The sequence below is a fragment of the Macaca fascicularis genome, chromosome 2, assembly GCF_037993035.2.
Source record: "Macaca fascicularis isolate 582-1 chromosome 2, T2T-MFA8v1.1".
In the NCBI taxonomy this organism is placed as follows: domain Eukaryota; kingdom Metazoa; phylum Chordata; class Mammalia; order Primates; family Cercopithecidae; genus Macaca; species Macaca fascicularis.
Window position 1 is genome coordinate 114,074,261 of NC_088376.1, and position 23,053 is coordinate 114,097,313.

A 23,053-nucleotide genomic window follows, 5' to 3' on the forward strand; every position below is an offset into this window, starting at 1 on the left:
TAACACGGTGAAACCCCGTCTCTACTAAAAATACAAAATATTGGCCGGGCATGATGGTGGGCACCTGTAGTCCCAGCTACTCAAGAGGCTGAGGCAGGAGAATGGCATGAATCTAGGAGGCAGAGGTTGCAGTGAGCTGAGATCATGCCACTGCACTCCATCCTGGGCCAGTATTTTTAGTCGTTAGGCTATTTGATCTTTGTTCTGTTCTGCAAGTGTGAATACTGTTATATCCTGTGATGTATATCTGAGTAACATTCAGTTAGAACTTCCAAGGATAGAAACTGACCTGGTCCTGTAATCTTTCATTTAGAGTTTTAATTTAGTGAGGAACTCTCCACATCTAGATAACAATTTTTTATTTTGTTTCCTGAGATTAGGAATTATTTATTTGGCCTAAAATTTGAATATTCAGACATTAAACTTATGTGACTTAAACTTATTGGCCTATATGTAGATACTTCATAACTAAAAATTATGAAATTGTATCAAATAGAAACCAGCACTTACTACATTGTGCTCTTATATTTTTAGGAACTGCATTACTAGAAGGGCATAAAGCTGTGTTCAAATTAGTCATCATCTTTGCTCAAGTGTCTTACATAGAGAATTAGTCAGTTAATTAGATCCACTCCAAATAAATTTTAAAATAATTTGTCTAGTGATGTAATTTTAACTTAATATTTTCAACATCTTCTCTAAAGATGCTAAGTTTCTTGTGTCTCTAATTTCATCATTACAGTAGCTAGCTAAGTTAAAATTGCATTAACCCAGAACTGACATAGCCTAATTGATCTCTGCCTTAGAAAAATACCTAAGAAATATTTTATTCTTCGAATAATAATTTAACACAAATCACTAATATATATACATATACATGTATTTATATGTGTATATATATATATAAACTTCTGGTTCTTTTATTCTCTTTCTCCCCCTCTGTCATTTTTTCTTCCTCCTCCCCTTTTCTACTTTCTCATATTTTTACATATTCTAACCCATCTCTATCTCTTTCTTCCCACTTAGTATATGTCTCTCATCAAGGGAATTGCTTTTGGAGTAAGATATACAAGCAGTAGTTTAGTTTGTTATATGCAGAAAATATCCCCCAGTGAGTTTCCTCTAAGTAGATTTTTAGCCAGGATCCAGAAGGGTTTGTGGCTTAGTACTTTACCCTTAAGGATATACTGATATTTTCCAACTTTGGGACACCTGAAATTAGCAGAAATTTTCAATGATTTCACAGTTATGGTTCTTCCCATACCTGGTGGTGTGCTCACTGATCAGTGTCTTGCCCTCTTCACAGTCTGGGATGTCTTGACTATGTTTAAAGTATGTATGGTCGAAGTCCTGTCAAGTTTATGTTCAGTCGACTGACTAACACACACTCTTACACTGACACTCTTTTGGCATTTTTCGCTTATCATTATAACCTGCACTCTGCACTTGGTAGGCACTATGTGAACATATTTGAGTAATAAAGTGGATTTGTTTTCATGCCTGGTGGACAGTTTCCTTCTGGTTTGATGTTTGACGCACAGTCATCTTTCAAACAGTTATGACTAAATTGATTTTACAACTACTTGTAGCCATTATTACTTATTATAACTTTCACAGTTATTTTTAAAAAGACAGCAGTTATAATGGAAATACCGTAAGTTAAGAATGAGAACAAGCCAACTTGAGACAAGCCCAGCTCCACTCTTTTAATATTAAGGCCACTTAGTTAACCTCAGTGGGCCCCAGCTTCCTCTGTTAGAAAATGGGTCTAATACTATCTACTTCCCAAAGTGCTTAGAGATGATGTACATAGCCCACGTAAATGTTTGGGAAAGGGTAGTAATTACTAATTATATCTTTTTATATGTTACATAAATATAAATATGCTGTGTTTTCATTAGTATAGTTCTTATCTGTATGCTGTTTTTACTATAAGCATTAGAAAAGGGAACTGCTCCACAAGAAATCTTAACATCTTCATCTTTTCTGAACTGATACTGGATCCCCATCCCCTGGGCTGCGGACCCCTGTTAGGAACTGGGCCGCACATCAGGAGGTGAGCTGCCAGTGAGCCAGTATTACTGCCTGAGCTCCACCTCCTCTCAAATCGGTGTGAACCCTGTTATAGTGAACTGTGACGCGAGAGATCTAGGTTGTGTGCTCCTTATGAGAATCTAATGCCTGATGATCTGAGGTGGAACAGTTTCATCCTGAAACCATCCTAACCCTGCACCCTTGCCACCGTCTGTGGAAAAATTGTCTTCCATTAAACCAGTCCCTGGTACAAAAGAAGATTGGGGACCACTGCCTTAAAGTATCCATTGTATATAATTAATTAACTTCAGATTATTTTCTATATTCTGTGGTTCAGATGAGGAGAGGAAAAAGATAAAATAGGACATAGAATACAGAGTATAGAGCATTTAAAAGAAATAGAGATTCAGGGCCTCAGAGAGCTCCACTTAAAGAATATTGGGTCAGGATTATGTCCTTACTAGCTGCTGTGTCCCTAGGTCCAACATGAGCTTAGCACAGAGTAGGTTCTAATATATATTCGTTGGATTATTGGAATGAATGAATGAATGATCAATGATAGGTGAGAGAAGACCAAGTATTTTTGTGAAGACTGTTTACCTAAACAATTGGTAAGACCATTTCTGAAAACTTAACTCTGTACTACATATGCATGTAGATATACATAGATGTTTGCCCCCTGCTTGCGTTCATCTGTTTAAAGAGTTTTTTATTCAGACGCCATACTTCTTTGATCACAATCCCTATAGTCTAAGCCATTTTTTGGCTAACAATGTAACATAGGGATAACAATTAAAACGACAGTAGCAGTTTACAATGCCAGGTACTGTGCTGGGTCCTTTACATGGATTAATCCTTACAACAGCCTATTATAGTAGATTTTAGACAGTGTGGTTTGGTGGTATACCCAAGATACAGACCAGGCGAACTGACATCAGAACCCATGCTCCTGAATACTGCAATGCAATGCATCTTTTGCTGTGAAGATAGAGATCATGTTGACCATTCCCTGTGCTCGATGTTCACTATTCTTGGAGTAAACCATAGGAAAAAATAGCCAGGAGCCTCTTTTTGAGAGTGAAGTTTGTAGTGAACACATATTGGTTCTCACTGTCCAACATCTCTGCCTTTTTCAAATGAGGATAGTCACTAATATAACTGGCAAACTACCCTTTCTCCATTAAAGATAGTCTTAACAGGAGGAACTCCTTTTGGTTTTTACCAAATCACCCATTAATTATTCTCTTATTTCTCAAGATAATGAAATTACAAAACTGAAAGATACTGTGCTCTAGTTACTTTTAGGAGAGGGAAAACACTCTGCTCTCAAGAGAGGATTGACATGAAGAATATGAACATTTGCATGACTCAGAGCTACTGTATTCTCTATGTCTAACACCATTGGTAGGATACATGATAGTTCCTCAGAAAGTTCTGTGGGGTGAATGGATATTTATATGGGTGGGTGGCTGACTGTACAAGCAAGCTAAGGTTGCCATGATGCTAAGATAGAGTTCTTATAATACGAGTCTCCAGACATGGCCATCACTGTGTGGTGCACTACCACAGAGGAGCACATACACTCAATTCTAGGCCTAATGACTTAAGTGTCATCTGGATATTTTTTAAACTGTTGTATCTAATACATTTTTTTTGAGATGGGGTCTTGCTCTGTCATCTAGACCGGAGTGCAGTGGCATGATTTTAGCTCACTGCAACCACTGCCTCCTGGTTTCAAGTGATTCTCACGCCTCCGCCTCCCAAGTAGCAGGGATTATGGGCACACACCACCACACGCAGCTAATTTTTGTGTTTTTAGTAGAGATGGGGTTTCACCATGATGATCTTGAACTCTGACCTCAGGTGACCCATTCACCTCAGCCTCCCAAAGTGCTGGGATTATAGGCCTGAGCCATGGCGCCCAGCTGAAAACATTTTTTTTTTTGAGACAGGGTCTCACTCTGTCCCTGAAGCCTGAATGAAGTGAGACAATAATAATGCACTGCAGCCTCAAACTCCTGGGCTCAAGTGATCCTCCTGCCTTAGCCTCCTGAGTAGCTGGGACTGCAGTCACATGTCATCACAACCTGGCTAATTTATTTATTTATTTTTAGAGATGGGGGTCTCACTGAGTTGCCCAGGCTGATCTCGAACTCCTAGTCTCAAGCAGTCCTCTCTCCCTGACTTCCTAAAACTGTGGGATTATAGGCATGAGCTACCGCACCTGGCCATAAAAAACACCTATTTTGATTATATTATTTACTCATTCTTTTTTGTTGTTGTTGTTTCCTAATTGTAGACTAGTTCACATATATTTTTAGATTTTGGATAATTAAAGAATATGTATGAAATGTTGTCTCTTCATTTTTTATTATTTTAAAAAGTTTAAATAATGTGACTACAGAAAATTTTGAAAGTGTTTTAAATAGTACTATTTCAGTTTTCTAATAAAAATGCTAATATTCTTGTGATCTTTCCATTGTTTTTCCATATCTCCATAGAAGTATTTTAAATATTTGAGATTATATCTGCAAAATTATCTTTATAATGTCAGTTGCTTTTTTTAAGAAGAGAGGTAGAAAGGATATACTGCAGCTCTCTCTTAAACTCCATGAACACCACTGCCTTTGCATGCTCTAACCATTAGAAGCCAGAGGCCTGAAATTGTTTCAAGTAAATGAAGAATAGCTAATAAGAGGTGATGGAACTGAGTGTTTCTTTGATATAAGAAGTCAGGATTCCAATTGTAGAAAAATAAAATTTCATAGATTTAAATGCATCAACTTCAGTTGGCGTAGTTTTATCATTAGATTGTAAACCATCATGGATAAGGCCAAAAGTTTGTTACTGATCTCATTATGCAAAACTGTGGGTTATTTTTAACATTTGATTCAAAACCTTTTTCTCTTTAAAATCTCATTTTTTAAATTAGTGGATAATAGAAAAAAACACTACTTTGACAGAAAAACGTAAGTTTTTATCCTTTAATAGTCATTTATCCTTTAAATTATTTAATAGTTTTTATCCTTTAAATTATCATATAATATAATAACATGTTTTTTCTTTTTTTCTTGCCTGCTAGAAAGTGTACATCTAAATTTTAATTCTTAATCCTAGTAACCATTTTAGCATATGCTATTAGTACGTTTGCTTCTATAATACCTCCTCCATATAGGTTTGATTTTCCATTTTTATTTTATCAACCTTACTGCAATGTAATTTTATCATATTTTCCTATAAACAGGGTATAAATTGTAAATGAATCTGAATTTTGGATGTGCACCTGATTTTATTTTTAACGATGAGTTTTATGCACAGAAAGAGCTTACAGATTTAGCTGTGCTAGCATATTCTAAAATAGTTCATAGTCTAGTTGAAGAGATAAAAAAATCTTTCTTCTTCTATAATCCCATGGAATGCTTTTGCCAGACACAATAATTCATAACCCTTGTTTTGTAGTAGGGTGGTCACAGAGTGTCTCCAAAATTCTGATGAGAGTTATAGACCCTCTCATCAGAAAAAATATATAATGAATACACACACAAACTCATCCAGTGTCATAAGTAGTTTCAGAGGTCTACAACCCTATAAACTCCATTGAATTCCTGGCTTAGAACTGTTGTCTTAGAGTGTGAAAAAGGAGCTAACATTTATTGACCATAAATTAGATACCATTTTGAACCCAAAATGTCCAGAGTTATTTCTGCTGCCCAGTACTGCCATTACCATCACTTCTTCTTACTGCCCCAAAGATCCTCCAAATACTATTGTCTTGAGTAGTAATACTTGTTGGTTAAACTTTTATCTAACATTTCTTAAAATATTGGTGCTAATGCATAGCTAGGTCTTTACCAGTATCAGTATTAATTAAATTGAAAATGAGATGAAACTCAGCCAAAATATACATCTCTTTGAACACATGGACACAGGGAAGGGAACAACACACATTGGGGCCTATCTGGGGGTAGGGTGAGGGGAGGGAGAGAATTAGGAAAAATAGCTAATACATTCTGGGCTTAATTCCTAGGTGGTGGGTTGTGAGGTGCAGTAAACCACCATGGCACATGTTCACCTGTGTAACAAACCTGCACATCCTGCACATGTACCCCAGAACTTAAAAATAAAAAATAAAATAAATGAATAAAGAGAAAAAGATACATCTCTTTGAATTTAGTAACTTTTAAGAGGTGAATTTTATGTGTTTGTCTTTGAATTACATCCTGAAGATTTTTTTTCATCCTAATGAAACTAATGCATAACTAAACCTTGAGCATGTTTGTCAGATGGGGAGAAACAGAAAAATAAACATGACTTATTAATGATCTAAAGAAAACCTATCCTTAATGAACTCAAGCATGCTGATATAATGTAATACTGAATGAAACCTTTTTACCATCATGAGTGGAACTGCCTGAACTGGAATTGTGTCAACCTTAAATCCCTAGCCTCATTTATTTACCCAGAAGTGAACACAATTAGATGTTGCTTTATAAAGACATGTTCCTGCTAGGACAGTGTCTGATCGTCTGTCCACAAGATGTGGCAGGTATGGGTTCCCAGGCACATAAAGAGAGATAAGTAATATGAGTACATGGCATACTGAATGTAGTCTCTCTCTTTACTAGACATTTGGGCCTGGACCTGGTGCCTCGGAAGGACTTTGAAGTAGTGGACTCAGACCAGATTAGTGTCTCAGATCTCTATAAGATGGTAAGAAATCTAATATGAGGTAGCTTGTTCCTGCATACCTCATTTTTTCTCTTTTGTTTATTTTCTCTAATGTTATGAAACAACATTGCTAAAATTATTATTTTTTGCCTCTTTCCCAGTGTATTTAAGTGATATTTCTTATTTTGGCCATATCTATCACTCTAGCTTTCCAAATGGGATTCCAATGTAGTAACCTACGGATACTGGGCTTACTAGATTATCTAAGCATTACTTCTTTGTTGACTTTCCTGGTAAACCAGAGCTCCTTCAGCCTGCAGCATAACTAAAGTTATGTTTCTTTCCTCTCATCTGTTTAAAAGAGAAAGTTGTTAAAGCTGGAAAGAGCCAATTATTAGGTAATAGAGAAATTGAGCCTGGAAGTAATGTACCAGTCTTTCTAGAGAGACAGAACCTGATATAGATTCTTAGCTATCTGTTGGTTATTATAAAAATCTATTGGGTTGACTAATCAAGATTACATTTTATAGTCTGGATGCAAAGTGAGTAAATGAAGGGTACAATATTTTAAAGTAAAATAAATAAACAGAAGAAACCTTAGGTGGTGGCAGTTATGCTTAGACTAACAGACTGGATAAAAACTTATTTTGAAGAGTATGTATTTGATGAGTATGTATTGGTGAGATTTATAAGTTTTAGAGTCTGTTTAAGAAAGTAATATTTCTAGGGAACTTAGAGGGTACTAAGTATATTGCCTGGACAAGGACCTAACGAAATTTGCCTAATATGCTAATAACATATCAATTGCTTCTGCATATTTCCTTGTGTGTACTTACTAGCATACCCAAGCAATTGTGTACAGTTGCTTTAACTATGCTGTATGCAATGCAATAGGTTGATAAGTGTGAGATACAGAGATTAAAGATAGCTGGATGTGGTGGCATGCACCTGTAGGTACAGCCAGCTACTCCGGAAGCTGAAGTGGTAGGATCGCTTGAGCTCAGGATTTTGAGAGCAGCTTGGACAACATAGTGAGACCGATCTATTTAAAAAACAAAAAGTATGAACAAGACTTATCTATTCCCTAAAGAATCTCACTATCTAGGATATTGGTTTCTAATCCCTTTTGGGTCATAGAAGATCAGGTGAAACTTTCTCCCAGGACAATGCAAGTATGCTTTGCATACAAAGTTTTATGATCAGTTTTAGAGAATTGATGGATAGTTTCTCCTGATGCTTGCTGTGAAGCCCATGCATGGACCGTATGTTAGAAACTCTACTCTAGTGGAATCAATAGACCACAGTCAAACAGCCATACGTGTGCTGCATATATGTGCTGTGTAGCATAATTTAAGTATACACTGATGCTCTTAGAGGTAGTGACTGGTTTCTTGGGAGTAGGAAAGGAGAAGGAAAGACATTCCAAAAAGGCACACAGCATGTGGAAGTGGCAGTTCCAGGAAACTATATAAGATATTTAATAACTTCAGCATGGAGTACCACTAACTCATGTTAGTTAGTGGGAGTCAGGCCAAGAAGGAGACAAAAGTCAGACCATGAAGAGCTTTGTATTTCTCAAATTAGACTCTATCCAGTAGTCTGAAAGAAGCATGAGAGTGACATAAGCAGATATTGATTTCAAATGTTGACTCTGTCTAGAGATAATATAAAATGCAAAAGACTGGAATGAGGGAGGAATCCCATGCATAGAATTCAGAGACCCACAGTAGTGATTCAGGTAAGAAAAATGGCTAGGCAGCAATGGACAAGAAATACAATAAGAATGTAGATGTTTGGAATTAAAACTGATAAATTTTGATGATCAATTAAATATGGAAAGTGAAGAGAGAATGAGAGTTTGAAACTAAGAATTCCCCTTGGAATAGTTGGAGGATGCTGTGTTCTTGATAAAGGTTTTGGATTCTATTCTTAGTGTGACAGTAAGCTTGTGAAGGTAATTGAGCAGGAGAATCACATGATCAGCCTTACATTTTTAAAAGATGCCTCTGATTGCTGTGTGGAAAAGGATTGGAGTGGGGCAAGAATAGAAGTAGAGAGGAGTCATTCAAGCAGGAGATCTTAATTTCAGTAGCTTGAGCTAGAGCTGGAAGAGTGAAACTAGTAAGAAGTTGTTGGATTCGGAATATATTTTGAAGTCAGAACCATAGTTGTTGATAGATTAAATTGCCGTACGTGTATACAAGAAAGGGAAAGGTCAGAAAAGAGTTATACCTGTGTTTTTGACCTGCCTAATTGTATAAAAGTGAAATGGGAAACCTTGTGGAAGAAGTAGTTTGCAGAGTGAGGCAGGTAAGGATCTATAGTTCTGATTTTCTTTTCACGTTTGAGATGCCTTTTAGACATCCCACCAGAGATGCTGAAAGACTAGAGCTCATAAGTGAAGTTCAGATAAAACAGTTTTAGAGCCATCATATTACATATGGTATATAAAGCTGTAGGGCTGAATTAGATGACCACCCCCTTGCCCAAACCTTCATACGGTGAAACCCAGTGGCCATACAGCACTTCCAACCAAGCATCAATAGGCAAAGCTCTCGCATAATGTTCACTATTTGGGTGATGGGTACACTAGAAGCCCAGACCTCACAGTTTTGCAACATCCATACAACGAATCTGAATCTTCAGAAAAGAGACAGACAGACAGAGAGAGAGAGAAAGAGAAACAGAGAGAGACCAAAATGAACAACATATAAAAGGACCTTGGAAGAAAGAGACAGCCCAACAGAAGAAGATGGTGATTGCTGTCTGCAGAGAGAAATGAGGAAACAGTTAGGAAACAGAGTACAACAATCCAAAGAGCTTTACAAAATTAAAAAGCAGATTACTGGATTACACTTGGAATAAAGGTTAGAAAATAGAGAAAAATCTCCCTGAAAACAGAACAACAACAAAATAAAGTAACAGTAGGAGAGAAAAGGTTTAAAAGTTTAGAGGTTCAATTCAGGAAGCTCAGTATTCAGAAGAGAGAATAAAGAAACAAAGAAAGACAATTACTGAAGGAATCATATTAAAAACTTTCTCAGAACATGGATATGAGTCTCTAGATTTAAAGGGCCCAACATAATTATGAAATTTCAGCTCACTAAAGATAGAGATGAGTTTAAAACTTCCAGAGAACAAAATGGATTACATACAAAGGATTTGTTGTAATAAAAACATTTCGCTTTCTGATAGCAGCATTAAAAATTAGAAAACATAAGACCATTGCCTTCAGAATTCTGAGGAAATATAACATTCAACCCATAATTCTGTATTTACTCAGCCACATTATAAATCAAGTGGGAGAGAAGCCTAAAGAGAATTTTGGTCACTCAGAGTCTCAAAACAACAATAATAACAATGCTCTTTAACTCCTTTTAAGGAAACTACTGAAGAGTAAGTTATTCCTTCTAAAATGAAGGAGTAAATCAAAAGGTCTACTGTGTGTTATCCGGGAAAGGGATTCTGACACAATTAAAGCCATGTTTATTTCATTTTCTGCTAAATGTTCTGTCTTTTTTATCTCATATTTTGCTTTTTCATACAAACAGATATGATAAAAAACAATTAAAGGAGTCCACAAATTTATTAAAAACCACTTAGGATTTATATGTTAAATTGCACAGTAAATGTTTTGGTTAAATCTTAAAAGTTCAAGATTCAAAAGAATATCCTTTTAGAACCTTTTTGTGTTAACATGTAAATCTATTACTGGAAATTATGAATACTTTATATGAAACTTTCTGATTATAATACTCCTTGCCATTGATTTTGGGGAAAAAATCCTATATGAATAAGATTATACTTAAAGTTTACACTCATAGCATTTTTTAATAAAAAAATGAAGCCTCCATGCAAATGTTGAATGATAATGATTGATAAAAGTCTCTTTAAATACACAGTTGGATTTTGCATTCTTTTTGTTTGTTTTATTTTGTTTGTTTGTTTTGAGACAGAGTCTGTCTTTGTTGCCATGGCTGGAGTGCAGTGGTGTGATCTGGGCTCACTGCAACCTCCACCTCCTGGGCTCCAGCAATCTTCCCACCTTAACCTCCCAAGTAACTGGGAGTACAGGTGCGTGCCACCATACTCAGCTAATTTTTATTTTATTATTATTTATTTATTTATTTATTTATTTATTTATTTATTTATTTTGGTAGAGACGAGATGTCGCCATGTTGCCCAGCCTAGTCTTCAACTCCTGGGCTCAAGCGATCCTCCCACCTTGGCCTCCCAGAATGTTGAGATTATAGGCATGAACCACCGTGCTTAGCATTCTTTATGATGAAAACCAGAGGAAGTCCTTAGTGCTCTTCAATTTTGCATCATAACAACTCTAAATCCATTTTAAACAATAGAAAATTGGTGCTGCCGAAAATATAAAGTATTTCAAAAGGCACCACAAACTATTTTTGTTAATCTTAATTAGCCATGCATCTTTGTGAAATGTGACACTCAAAAATTACATAATATGAGAGTTTCTAAATTGTGGCAAGATGTAACAGAATGCTCACATTAAAGCCCCCTGCTTCATTATTATCCATCCACATTATCATGTATTGGGATTTATGTTTGCTTGTTGTCTTCTTGTGTTAATATTTTTAATAGCTCAATGTTTATACATTCATTTCTGGGATAAATCAATTAGATTCTTTACTAAAAATCAGTGATTTTATATGCTTCATCCTTTCATAGATTCTGACTAGATATGCCTTATATTTCCTTGTAAGACTCACAATATTTAACACAATCCCCAACATATATAGCAGGCAATTAGTTTTGTTATTCAGTTGATTAGCATATTCAAAGCTGCATAGTTTCTTTCCGTATTGCTAGACTTTTGTAGACTAAATGAACAAGAGACTTTACAGGGCTGAAAGTGACTTCTCTACTGGGGAAAAATTGGCAGAGGCAGTAATGTGTTCTATGCCTTTCTTAATTAATTTATATTTTGGATGTACATTGCTAGGCACTTGGAATATAAAGATAAATAAGACAATGTTTTGCTCCTTGTAAGTGCAAAGTCTGGAGTTATGTAGCAAACAGGGAAACAGTGCATTACAACCCTAATAGAGATGATGATTACACTGAAAAGGGAGATATTGGCTGACCAGCTGAAGGCTAGTTGACAAGAGTGCCCAGAAAGAGGTTCCAGAATGCCAGTTCCGATGCCTTTCTCTGGCTGCCCATGTGGTGTGCTTTCAGACTAAATCATTCTCTCAAAACTTAATGACTGAAATAAAAAAAGATTTGTTATTGTCAACAGGGATGTTTCATACTGAAATTAGCTGTTTCATAAACTCCTTCTGTATATAATTCTAATTGAAAATTTATGACTACCAAGATTGGTAGACCTTTTAATGGGTTAACAGTAAATGTACTTGAGAAAAACAGCTTAGTGCAGCTCCTGGATGTAAAGTAAAACAATGGAATTTATTTTAGTCTAGTAACCTTCCAGTGAGATATGAACAGTAAACCACAGAAAACCTGATTTGTTTTTGAACGCTTGAATTTTTTTTTTTTTACTTTTTAAAAACCTATTTTATATGTGAATTTTTCTTTTGTGCATATACATTCTATATGATGTTTTTGCCCAGCTGGTGGAGACTTTATTTTTTTGTATTTCATATATATCATGGGAACATATATTTCCATGAATGAACATTAATACTCAATAATAATTAGTTAATACTGCTAATATATACATGGATATTGAATAATAAGCAAATATAGCTGGTCAGACACATTTAAATTAATATTTAATTTTACTTCTCTTTTATATAGGGTTAAATATATGTGTTTGGAAAAGAAATGGAAACTTCCACTGCCACAACCATTCTTCTTACCCATGTGATATGGAGCAATTCAACAAATGAGTGTGGTACCATACCTCTAGGGTCCAAAAGGAAGCAGGATGAAATCTCTCGTTGTTGAGTTTACCAACACCAGGCACTGAACATTTGTAAATTCATCATTATTCCTGGCCAGGGTTTACTTCTAAATGTGAATGACTTTCTATAATAACTAATTATAAAAAAGAATAACAATTATACTAATAATAAAAATACCAATTGTGGATAATAATTATCAGCCACTTACAGTATGATAGATAATATGCTGAGTCTGTCTGCTCAAACTCTGTGAGGTTGAATTAGGCATAAAATTTTATACTCACTTTTCAGATAATGAATACACAGATATAAGTGTGAATCAAGATTCAAAACTAGGCCGGGCACGGTGGCTCATGCCTGTAATCCCAGCACTTTGGGAGGCCAAGGTGGGCAGATCATGAGGTCAGGAGATCGAGATCATCCTGGCTAACACGGTGAAACCCTATCTCTACTAAAAATACAAAAAAAAATTAGCCGGGTGTGGTGGCAGGTACCTGTAGTCCCAGCTACTTAGGAGACTGAGGCAGAATGGCGAGAACCCAGGAGGTAGAGCTTGCAGTGGGCCTACATCGCACCACTGGACTCCAGCCTGGGTGACAGAGCAAGACTCTGTCTCAAAAAAAAAAAAAAAAAAAACAGGATTCAAAACTAGAGGGTTGCAGGGGGCGGCATCAAGATGGCTGAGTAGAGGCATCAGGCACTTGCCTTCTACTCAGTGAGTAATTAACTACATATTGAATAGAGCATCTAAGACAGAATACTGGAGTTCATCAAGGAAGTGACAGGAAACTTCGGAGTCATGGAAGGAGAGGGAAGCAAAGCAGCCAGCCCACCCAGGATAAGCTTGGAGCTAGAAGGAACTCCCCATTGTGGGGAAAAGGCATTGTTCCAGAGAGAGAGTTTGGGCTGGGCCTCACACTACCTCTGAGATTCAAGCAGCCACAGCACGGTGTCATTTTGAGAGCCTAGCTCCCACCAGACTACATTTTTCCACCCTTGGGTCCAACACACCCGAATCTCCACATCCCTGGAACCCTGCTGACATCCCCTTATGTCCATTCAGAGGGCTGCAGCATCACAATACATACTGGCCCCAGCATTGTGCCTGGGTCTTCAGCACTTTAGCCCACACAGTGACTTACCTGGGGAATGGGTGGTTCAGTGCACCTAGGAGACTGCCCCCATGACAAAGAAAGCTAAAGCTTGTGCTCCCCAGAGCCTGAGAGCTGCATGTCTGGGGCCACTGCCACTGATAGCAACCCTGCTCCCTCCAGTGGCAGAGCCTCTGCATACCTGCGCAGACATTCAACACATTCAAGGGGCAGGGGGACTGGTTCACGTGTGTACATTGTCCCGGGGACTGAGGACCAATCTGCCTCATACACTGCCACAGGCACATAAGTGCATAGTCCAAGGAACTGAGGATCGACCTACCTCACCTATCACCACCAGTACCCACACATGCTTTCCAGGACCTGAGTATTGACTAGCATTCCTCCTGCCACCACACCTGTGTTTACCACCTGGGGGCCAGAGAACAGACCTCTCCTACTCATAACTGTTGTCCCCATGTGCCATCCAGGGGCCTGGTGATCAGCCTCGTGAAACTGCCCTAGATGTTGCCTGTGTACTAAGGGAACTGAGAGGTGGTACACCACTGCTACTGCCATTGCCAGTGCCACATGTACCACCTGGGGGCCTGAGTACCCACTTGATAATTATCATTAGCACCCAAGCATGCTGCCTGGAGGCCCAAGGACTGACCTTCCACCATGGAGTCCCACATACACCACCTAGGGACCTGAGGACCAGCCCATCTGACATTCTTGTTCCTAGCTAAGCCTCACCGCAGCATCCATTAACAACCACAGTCTAAGTCACTACAGAACTCACAAACACCACTGACACTGATTATAGCTGAAGAAATCATATGGAGAGTCTGCTACTGCACTCACCTATAATCAAAGCCAAAGCATCCTACGTCACACTAAATATATATCTATAGGAAAAAGCCTTTCCCTATGTAAACCAATCTATAAAATTAGAACAAGCAGCTGTTACACTGGATGTCCACATACCAATGTAAGGACACAAGAAACATAAAAAAGCAAGGATATATGACACTTCAAAAAAAAGACAATAGTTCTTTAGTAACAGATCCTATAGAAAAGAAAATATATGAAATCTCTGAAAAATAATTCAAAATAAGATTAAAGAAGCTCAGTGAGATACAAGAGAACACAGATAAATGATAAAAAAATCAGAAAAGCAATTCATGAGCTGAAGTTTAACAAAGAGATATGCATCATAGAAAAGAACCAAACAGAATCCTGGAACTGAAGGTGTAGTGAATGAAATTAAAAATACGATCAAGAGCTTCAACAACAGACTAAATCAAGCTAAAGAAAGACTTTCTGGCCAAGTGCAGTGGCTCATAGCTGTAATCCCAGCACTTTAGGAGGCCAAGGCAGGTGAATCACCTGAGGCCAGGAGTTCGAGACCAGCCTGACCAACATGGTGAAACTTTGTCTCTACTAAAAATAGAAAAAAAAAAAAATTAGCCAGGCATGGTTCTGTGCACCTGTAGGCTCAACTACTTGGGAGACTGAGGCAGGAGAATCACTTGAACCCAGGAGGTGAAGGTTGCAGTGAGCCGAGATCATGCCACTGCACTCCAGCCTGGGTGACAGAGCAAGACCCCATCTCGAGAAAATAATAAATAAATAAATAAAAGTTTCTGAATCTGAAGACAGATTTTTTGATATAAAACAGATGAAAAGAAAAAAGAGTAAAGAAAGCTTATGTGAGATACAGGATACCAGAAGCAAACAAATATTCAAATTTGGGGAGTTTCACAAGGAGAAGGCATGGGCAAAGATATAGAAAACCTGCTAATGAGATAATAGCTGAAAACTTCACAAGTCTTGCAAGAGATAAAGACATCCAAATACAGAAAGCTCAAATATCCCCTAATAGATTTAATCTAATAAGATTTTAAAGGCATATTATAATCAAACTTTTAAAAATCAAAGACAAAGAATTCTAAAAACAGTTAAAAGCATCATGTCACATATAAGGGAGTCTCCACCAGACTAACAGTACATTTCTCAGCAGGAAGCTTCTAGACCAGGAGAGAATGGGATGACAGATTCAAAGTCCTGGGGTGAGGGATTGGTCGGGGCATGAGGAGAACTGTCAGCCAAGAATACTACACCCAACAAAACTATCCTTCTTAAATGAGGTGACATAAAATCTTTCTTAGACAAGCAAAAGCTGAGGGAATTCATCACCACTAGACCAGTCCTACAAGAAATGTTTAAGGGATTTCTATATCTGGAAGTGAAAGGACAACGTCCACCATCATGAAAACACACAAAAATATAAAGCTTACTGGTGGCATACATACACAGATGAGAAGGGGGTTAAACATTACCATCACAAAAAACCACCAAATCTTAAAGGCAAACAACAAGGAAGAAAGAAATGAAGAGTGTATTAAACAATCACAAAATAATTAGCAAAGCAGGAATGAGTCCTTACCTGTCACTAACAACCTTGAATGTGAACTGTTTAAATTCTCCAATTAAAAAATATAGACTGACTGAATTGATTTTAAAAATCAAGACCCAACTATATGTTCTCTACAAGAAACTCAGTTTACCTATAATGACACACAGACTGAAAGTGAAGGGATTGAAAAAATTCCATGCAAATAGAAACCTAAAGTATGCAATAATAGCTATGCTTATATCAGAGAAAATGGACTTTACATCAAAAAACATAAAAATAGATAAGGTCATAATGATAAAGGGATCAATTCAGCAAGAGGATGTAACAGTTGTAAATATATATGCATCCAATACCAGAGCACCCAGATATATAAGCAAATACTATTAGAACAAAAGAGTTCAGCAGACCCCAATGCATTAATAGTTGGGGACTTCAGCACCACACTTTCAGCATTGGACAGATTATCCAGGCAGAAAGTCAACAAACATCAGACTTACTCTGCACTATAGAACAAATGTACTTAACAGACATTACAAAACATTTCATTCAACAGTTATAGAGCACATATTTTTCTCATCAGCACATGGAACATACTCCAGGATACAGCACGTATTAGGCCACAAACAAATCTCAACAAATATTGAAAAATCAAAATCATGTCAAGTATCTTCTCAGACCACAGGGAAATAAAACTAGAAATCAATAAAAAGAGAAACTTTGTATACTGTATAAATACATGGAAATTAAACAGCATGCTCCTGAATGAGCAATGAGTCAATGAACAAATTAAAAAGGAAATAAAAAGCTTGCTTGAAACAAGTGAAAATGGAAACACAACATATCCGAATTCTATGAGATATGGCACTAAGAGGAAAGTTTACAGCAATAAATGCCTGCATAAAAATTGGAAAGATTTCAAATAAACAACCTAATGGTATGCCTTAAGGACCCCCAAAAAGGAAAAACAAACTAGACCTAAAGTTAGTAGAAATAAATAATAAAGATCAGAGCAGAACTAAACAAAATAGAGCTGAAAAAACCACTACAAAGGATCAGTGAAACAAAAAGTTGGTTTTCTGAAAAGATAAAATCAATAAACCACTAGACTAATTGAGAAAAAAGAAGACTCATGCTGAGACCAGCTCTGCTTGGGAGACCCAAACCCAGTGGCGTTAGAGGAGTTAAAGACACACACACAGAAATATAGACTTGTGGAGTAGGAAATCAGGAGTCTCACAGCCTTCAGAGCTGAGAGCCTTGAACAGAGATTTACCCATGTATCTATTAACAGTAGGCCAGTGATAAGCATTGTTTCTATAGATTAAAAATATTCCTTACTGGAAACAAAGCGATGGGCCAAAACAAAGTGTTGGGTTTGGCTAGTTGTCTGTAGCAGGAGCATGTCCTTAAGGCACAGATCACTCATGCTATTGTTTGTGGTTTAAGAATGCTTTTAAGTGGTTTTTCCATCCTGGGTGGGTCAGGTGTTCCTTGCCCTCATTCCGGTAAACCCACAACCTTCCAGCATGGGCATCATGGCCATCATGAACATATCACAGTGCTGCAGAGATTTTATTTATGGCCAGTTTTGGGGTCAGTTTATGGCCAGATTTTGGGAACCTGTTCCCAACAGATCCAAATAGTCAGAAACAAAAAAAGATACATTATGGCTGATGCCACAGAAATACACAGGATCAGCCGGAATGGTGGCTCACTCCTGTAGACCCAGCACTTTGGGATGCCAAGGCAGGTGGATCACCTGAGGTCAGGAGTTCAAGACCAGCCTGGCCAACATGGCAAAACTCCATCTCTAGTAAAAATACAGAAATTAGCCGGCCATGGTGGTGCACATCTGTAATCCGAGCTACTCAGGAGGCAGGAGAATCACCTGAACCCGGGAGGTGGAGGTTGCAGTGAGCCAAGATTCTGCCACTGCGCTCCAGCCGGGGTGACAGAGTGAGACTCAGTTTCAAAAAAAACAAAAAAACAAAAACAAGGGATCATTAGAGACTGCTATGAACAATTATATGCAAACATATTGGAAAACCTAGAGGAAATAGATTAATTCCTGAACACACACAATCTACCAAGATTGAACCAGAAAGAAATGAAATGCTTGAATAGACCAATAATGAGAAAAGAGTCAAATAAGTAATAAAAAATCTTTCAGCAAAGAAAAACCCAGAACTGTATGGCTCTACTGCTGAATTCTACCAAACTTATAAGGAAGAACTAACACCAGATCTTCTCAAACTATTCCAAAAAGTTGAGGCAGAGAGGAATTCATCCTAACTCATTCTATGAGACCAGCATTACACATTACATTGATAGTAAGTCAGACAAGGACACAAGAAAAAAAAAAAATGGACCGGTATCCTTGGTGAACACGATGAACACAGACACAAAAATCCTCAGCAAAATACTAGCAAATTGAATCCAACATGTCAAAAAGATTAGAAACCATAATCAAATGGAATTTATCCCAGTGATGTAAGCATGGTTCAACATGTGCAAATCAGTCAGTGTGTGATACATCACATTGACAGAATGAAGGACAAAAACGATATGATCATCTCAGTAGGACAGAAAAAGCATTTGATAAAATTTAACATCTTTCCCTGTTAAAAACTCTCGACAAGTTAGACATAGAAGAATACCTCAACATAAAAGCTGTATATGACACATCCACAGCTGACATCACACTGAATGAGGAAAAGCTGAAATACTTTCCTCTAAGACTGGAACAAGACGAAGATACCCACTTTTAATTCTCCTATTCAACATAGTACTTGAAGTCATAGCCAGAGCAGTCAAGCAAGAGAAAGAAAGAAAAGGCATCTAAATTGGAAACGAGGAAGTCAAATTATCCCTCTTTGTAGATGACATAATCTTATACATAGGAAAACCTAAAGACTCTACTAAAAATCTCTTAGAACTGATAAATGTATTCAGGAAAGCTGTAGGATACAAAGTCCAACATACAAAAATCAGTAGTGTTTCTATACACCAATAATGAAGTGTCAGAAAAAGAAATCAGAGAGCAATCCCATTTACAATAGCTACAGAAAAATAAAATGCTTAGGAATAAATTTAACCGAGGAGGTAAAAGACCCCTACAACGAAAGTTATAAAACATTATTGAAAGAAATTAGGACACAAACATAAAGACATTTGATGCTCATGGATTTTAATAATTAATATTGTTAAAATGACCATACTGCAGAAAGAAATCTACAGATTCAGTGCAACTCCTATCCAAATACCAATGACAATCTTCACAAAAAATAGAAAACCTAAAATTTGTATGGGACCACAAAAGACCCTAAACAGCCACAGCAATACTGAGCAAAATGAACTAATCGGGAAGCATTACACTACCTGATTTCAAAACACACTACAAATCCAGATTAATGAAAACAGCATGGTATTGGTATAAAAGGACTCATAGACCAATGGAACAGAATAGAAAAATGAGAAATATATCCAACTGTTTACAGTCAACTGATTTTTGACAAATGCACCAAGAACATACAGACACCCTTCAATAAGTGGTGCCAAGAAAATTGGATACCCATATCCAGAGGAATGAAACTAAACCCCTATCTCTCACCATGTACCAAAATCAACTCAAAATAGATTAAAGACTGAAGATACAAAACTATAAAACTAGAAGAAAACATAGGAGAAAAGCTTCAAGATACTGATCAAAGCAAAGATTTTATGACTAAGACCTCAAAAACACAGGCAACAAAAGCAAAAATAGACCAAGAGGACCATATTAAAAGCTTCTGCACAGCAAAAGAAACAACAGAATGAAGAGACAATTTATAGCATGGGAGCAAACATTTGCAAACTGTTCATCTAACATGGGACTGATATCTAGAGTATACAAGGAACTCACACTACTCAACAGCAGAACACCAAATTATTCCATTAAAAAGTGTGCAAAGGGGCCAGGCACAGTGGCTCACGCCTATAATCCCGGCACTTTGGGAGGCCGAGGCAGGTGGATCACGAGGTCAGGAAATAGAGACAATCCAGGCTAATATGGTTAAACCCCATATCTACTAAAATACACACACACAAAAAAGTAGCCGGGCGTGTTGGCATGCCTGTAGTCCCAGCTACTCGGGAGGTTGAGGCAGGGGGATCGCTTGAACTGGGAAGCGGAGGTTGCAGTGAGCTGAGACTGCGCCACTGCACTCCAGCCTGGCAACAAAGCAAGACTATGTCCCCCCCCCCCAAAAAAAAAAAAAAGGAAAATAAAATGTGGGCAAAGGATCCTAATAGATCTTTCTCCAAAAAAGACATATAAATGGCCAACAACTATATGAAAAAATGCTCAATATCACTGATCATCAGGGAAATGCAATGTCAAAACCGCAGCAGAAAACCACAGTTAGAATGGCTGTTATCAAAAAGACAATAAATAAATAAATAAATAAATAAATAAATAAATAAATAAATAAATGCTGACAAAGAAGTGGAGAAAAGGCAACTCTTTTTTTTTTTTTTTTTGAGATGGAATCTCACTCTGTCGCCCAGGCTGGAGTGCAGTGGCGCATTCTTGGCTCACTGTGAGCTCTGCTTCCCAGGTTCACGAGAGAAAAGGCAACTCTTACGCACTGTTGGTGGGAATGTAAGTTAGTACAGCCACTATGGAAAACAGTATGAGACTTCCCAAAAAACAAAACAGAACCACCATTCGATCCAGCAATCCTACTACTGGATATTTATCAAAAAGAAAGAAAAATCAGTATATCAATGAGACACCAGCACCCTTGTGTTTATTGTGGCACTGTTCACAATAGCCAAGATATAGAATTAATCTAAGTGTTTGTTAACAGATGAAAGGATGAAGAAAGTGTGGCATATATGCACAATGGAATACTATCCTGCCATAAAAAGAATGAAATCCTGTCATTTGTAGCAACATGGATAGAAGTAGAGGTCAATATGTTAAATGAAATAAGCCAGGCACAGAAAGACAAATATCTCATATTCTCTCATATGTAGGAGTTAAAAAACAAAACCAAAACCAAAAAAAAAAAAAAAAGTGAATCTCTTGGAGACAGAGAATAGAATAGTGGTTACCAAGGGTTGAGAATGGTGGGGTGGTGGGGTTGAAGAGAGGTTGGTCAGCAAGTACAAACATCTAGTTAGAAGGAATAAGTTGTAGTGTTTGATAGCACCATAGGGTGAGTGTAGTTAACAGTAATTTATTGTACATTTCAAAGTAGCTAGAAGAGAAGATTTGAAATGTTCCCAACAGAAAGAAATGATAAATGTTTGATGCAGTGAATATCCTAAATACCCTGATTTGATAGTTACACATTGTATGCATGTATCAAAATATCACATGTACTTCATAAATATTTTAAAATATATCAATTTAAACATTTTTTAAAAATTCAAAACCTAGGATCCTCACTTCTGCACTTAGGTCCCTAACTTCTGTATCATACTGATGCTCATTATGTAATTTGAGCTTCAATAACTTTGTAAGGAAGATAATACAGACTCTTATCTGAATTTTACATTCAGGAAAGTGTCTCTTGGAGAGATTAAGTGATTTGTCTGAAATTTCACAGTCTATGAGTGGCATAGCTCGAATTAGAATCTGCTGCTTCTAATTTCAACCAGCCAGCAGTAAAGGAACAGCATGGAGAAGTGTTTTGGAGGGAGCCCTTTATTGTTAAAGGTATCAGTGTGGAAAGTCTGAAGAAGCCGGATCAGGCAGCTCAGAAAGTGGTACAGTATGTGGAGAGGACAGTGGCAAAGCAAAAATTTAGTGGCAGTCACCCACTTGTGACTTGTCTGTTAGTCAGATCTGGAAGGGCTAAGGTTTGAATCTGGACGTTGCCACTTTGTTGCTATGTGACCTTCAGCAAATCATGTCCTTACTCTAGGCCTTAGTTGTCTCCACCAAATATGAGTAACAGTTATTTTACAGAGTTATCAGTATCAAATGAGATCATGAATATAAAAGGCATAGCAGACTGCCCAGCATATCGAAAGTACTTAATAAAATTTAGTTTCTTTCCTGGTAGAGTTTATTTTTCTTTCCTTCTTTCCATAGCATTTATCTAGTCGGCAGAGTGTACAGCAAAGCACATCCCAGGTAAGTAGCTTTCCTGGGTCTTCCAGCCTTTCCTGTCAACTTTTTCTATTAAGAGATTACAACATATGAATACACCAGGAAATGACAGACACCACTGACTTCTCGACTGTGTGGTGTCTTTATCTGAGGAGCCTTGACCTCTAAACAGTCTTGGCCAGACTCTACTTCTACTGTGCAAATTTGCATAAGCACAATTAAAGCAGACTGAAACTAAAATGAATCAGTCTGGGAGAAAATAAAAATGTTATTTAGAATCATAACTATTACTGGGTAACAGTGTAAATCAAGTGCATTGGGGTCATAATGGCATTTCTTAAAAATGACTTTGAAAATGGTTTTCTGGGCCTGGCGCGGTGGCTCATGCCTGTAATCCCAGCACTTTGGGAGGCCGAGGCAGGTGGATCACCTGAAGTCAGGAGTTTGAGACCAGCCTGGCCAACATGGTGAAACCCGTCTCCACTAAAAATACAAAAATTAGCTGGGCATGGTGGTGAGTGCCTGTAATCCCAGCTACACGGGAGGCTGAGGGAGAATTGCTTGAACCCTGGAGTAAGAGGTGCAGTGAGCCGAGATCATGCTATTGCACTCCAGTCTGGGTGGCAGAGTGAGACTCTGTCTCAAAAAAAAGAAAAAAGAAAAAAGAAAAATAGAAAATGGTTTCCTGGAGAATTAAGATGTTTGTCACCTAGTGGAGATCTTTAGTTCACTTATAAGTTGGAATTACTGTCCCTATATTTCTTTCACTGTTTATTCCTCCCAGCTGCTTGCTTGCCCACCTCAACCCAAGTCTGTTGATGCAGCATCCCCTACAAGCAAAGAAAACATCTTC

The 23,053-nt window shown here is 37.5% G+C and overlaps 1 protein-coding gene across 17 annotated transcripts in view; it reads left to right on the forward strand.

Moving 5' to 3' along the window:
• DOCK3 (dedicator of cytokinesis 3) overlaps window positions 1-23,053 on the forward strand; it is a 687,722-nt gene that overhangs the window by 362,235 nt on the left and 302,434 nt on the right. For all 17 annotated transcript variants that reach the window (XM_005547251.5, XM_005547256.5, XM_005547252.5 and 14 more), the window contains exons 7-8: window positions 6,660-6,744; window positions 22,183-22,224. In XM_005547251.5, the coding sequence (XP_005547308.1) occupies window positions 6,660-6,744; window positions 22,183-22,224 (127 nt within the window). The remainder of the gene's footprint in view (window positions 1-6,659; window positions 6,745-22,182; window positions 22,225-23,053) is intronic.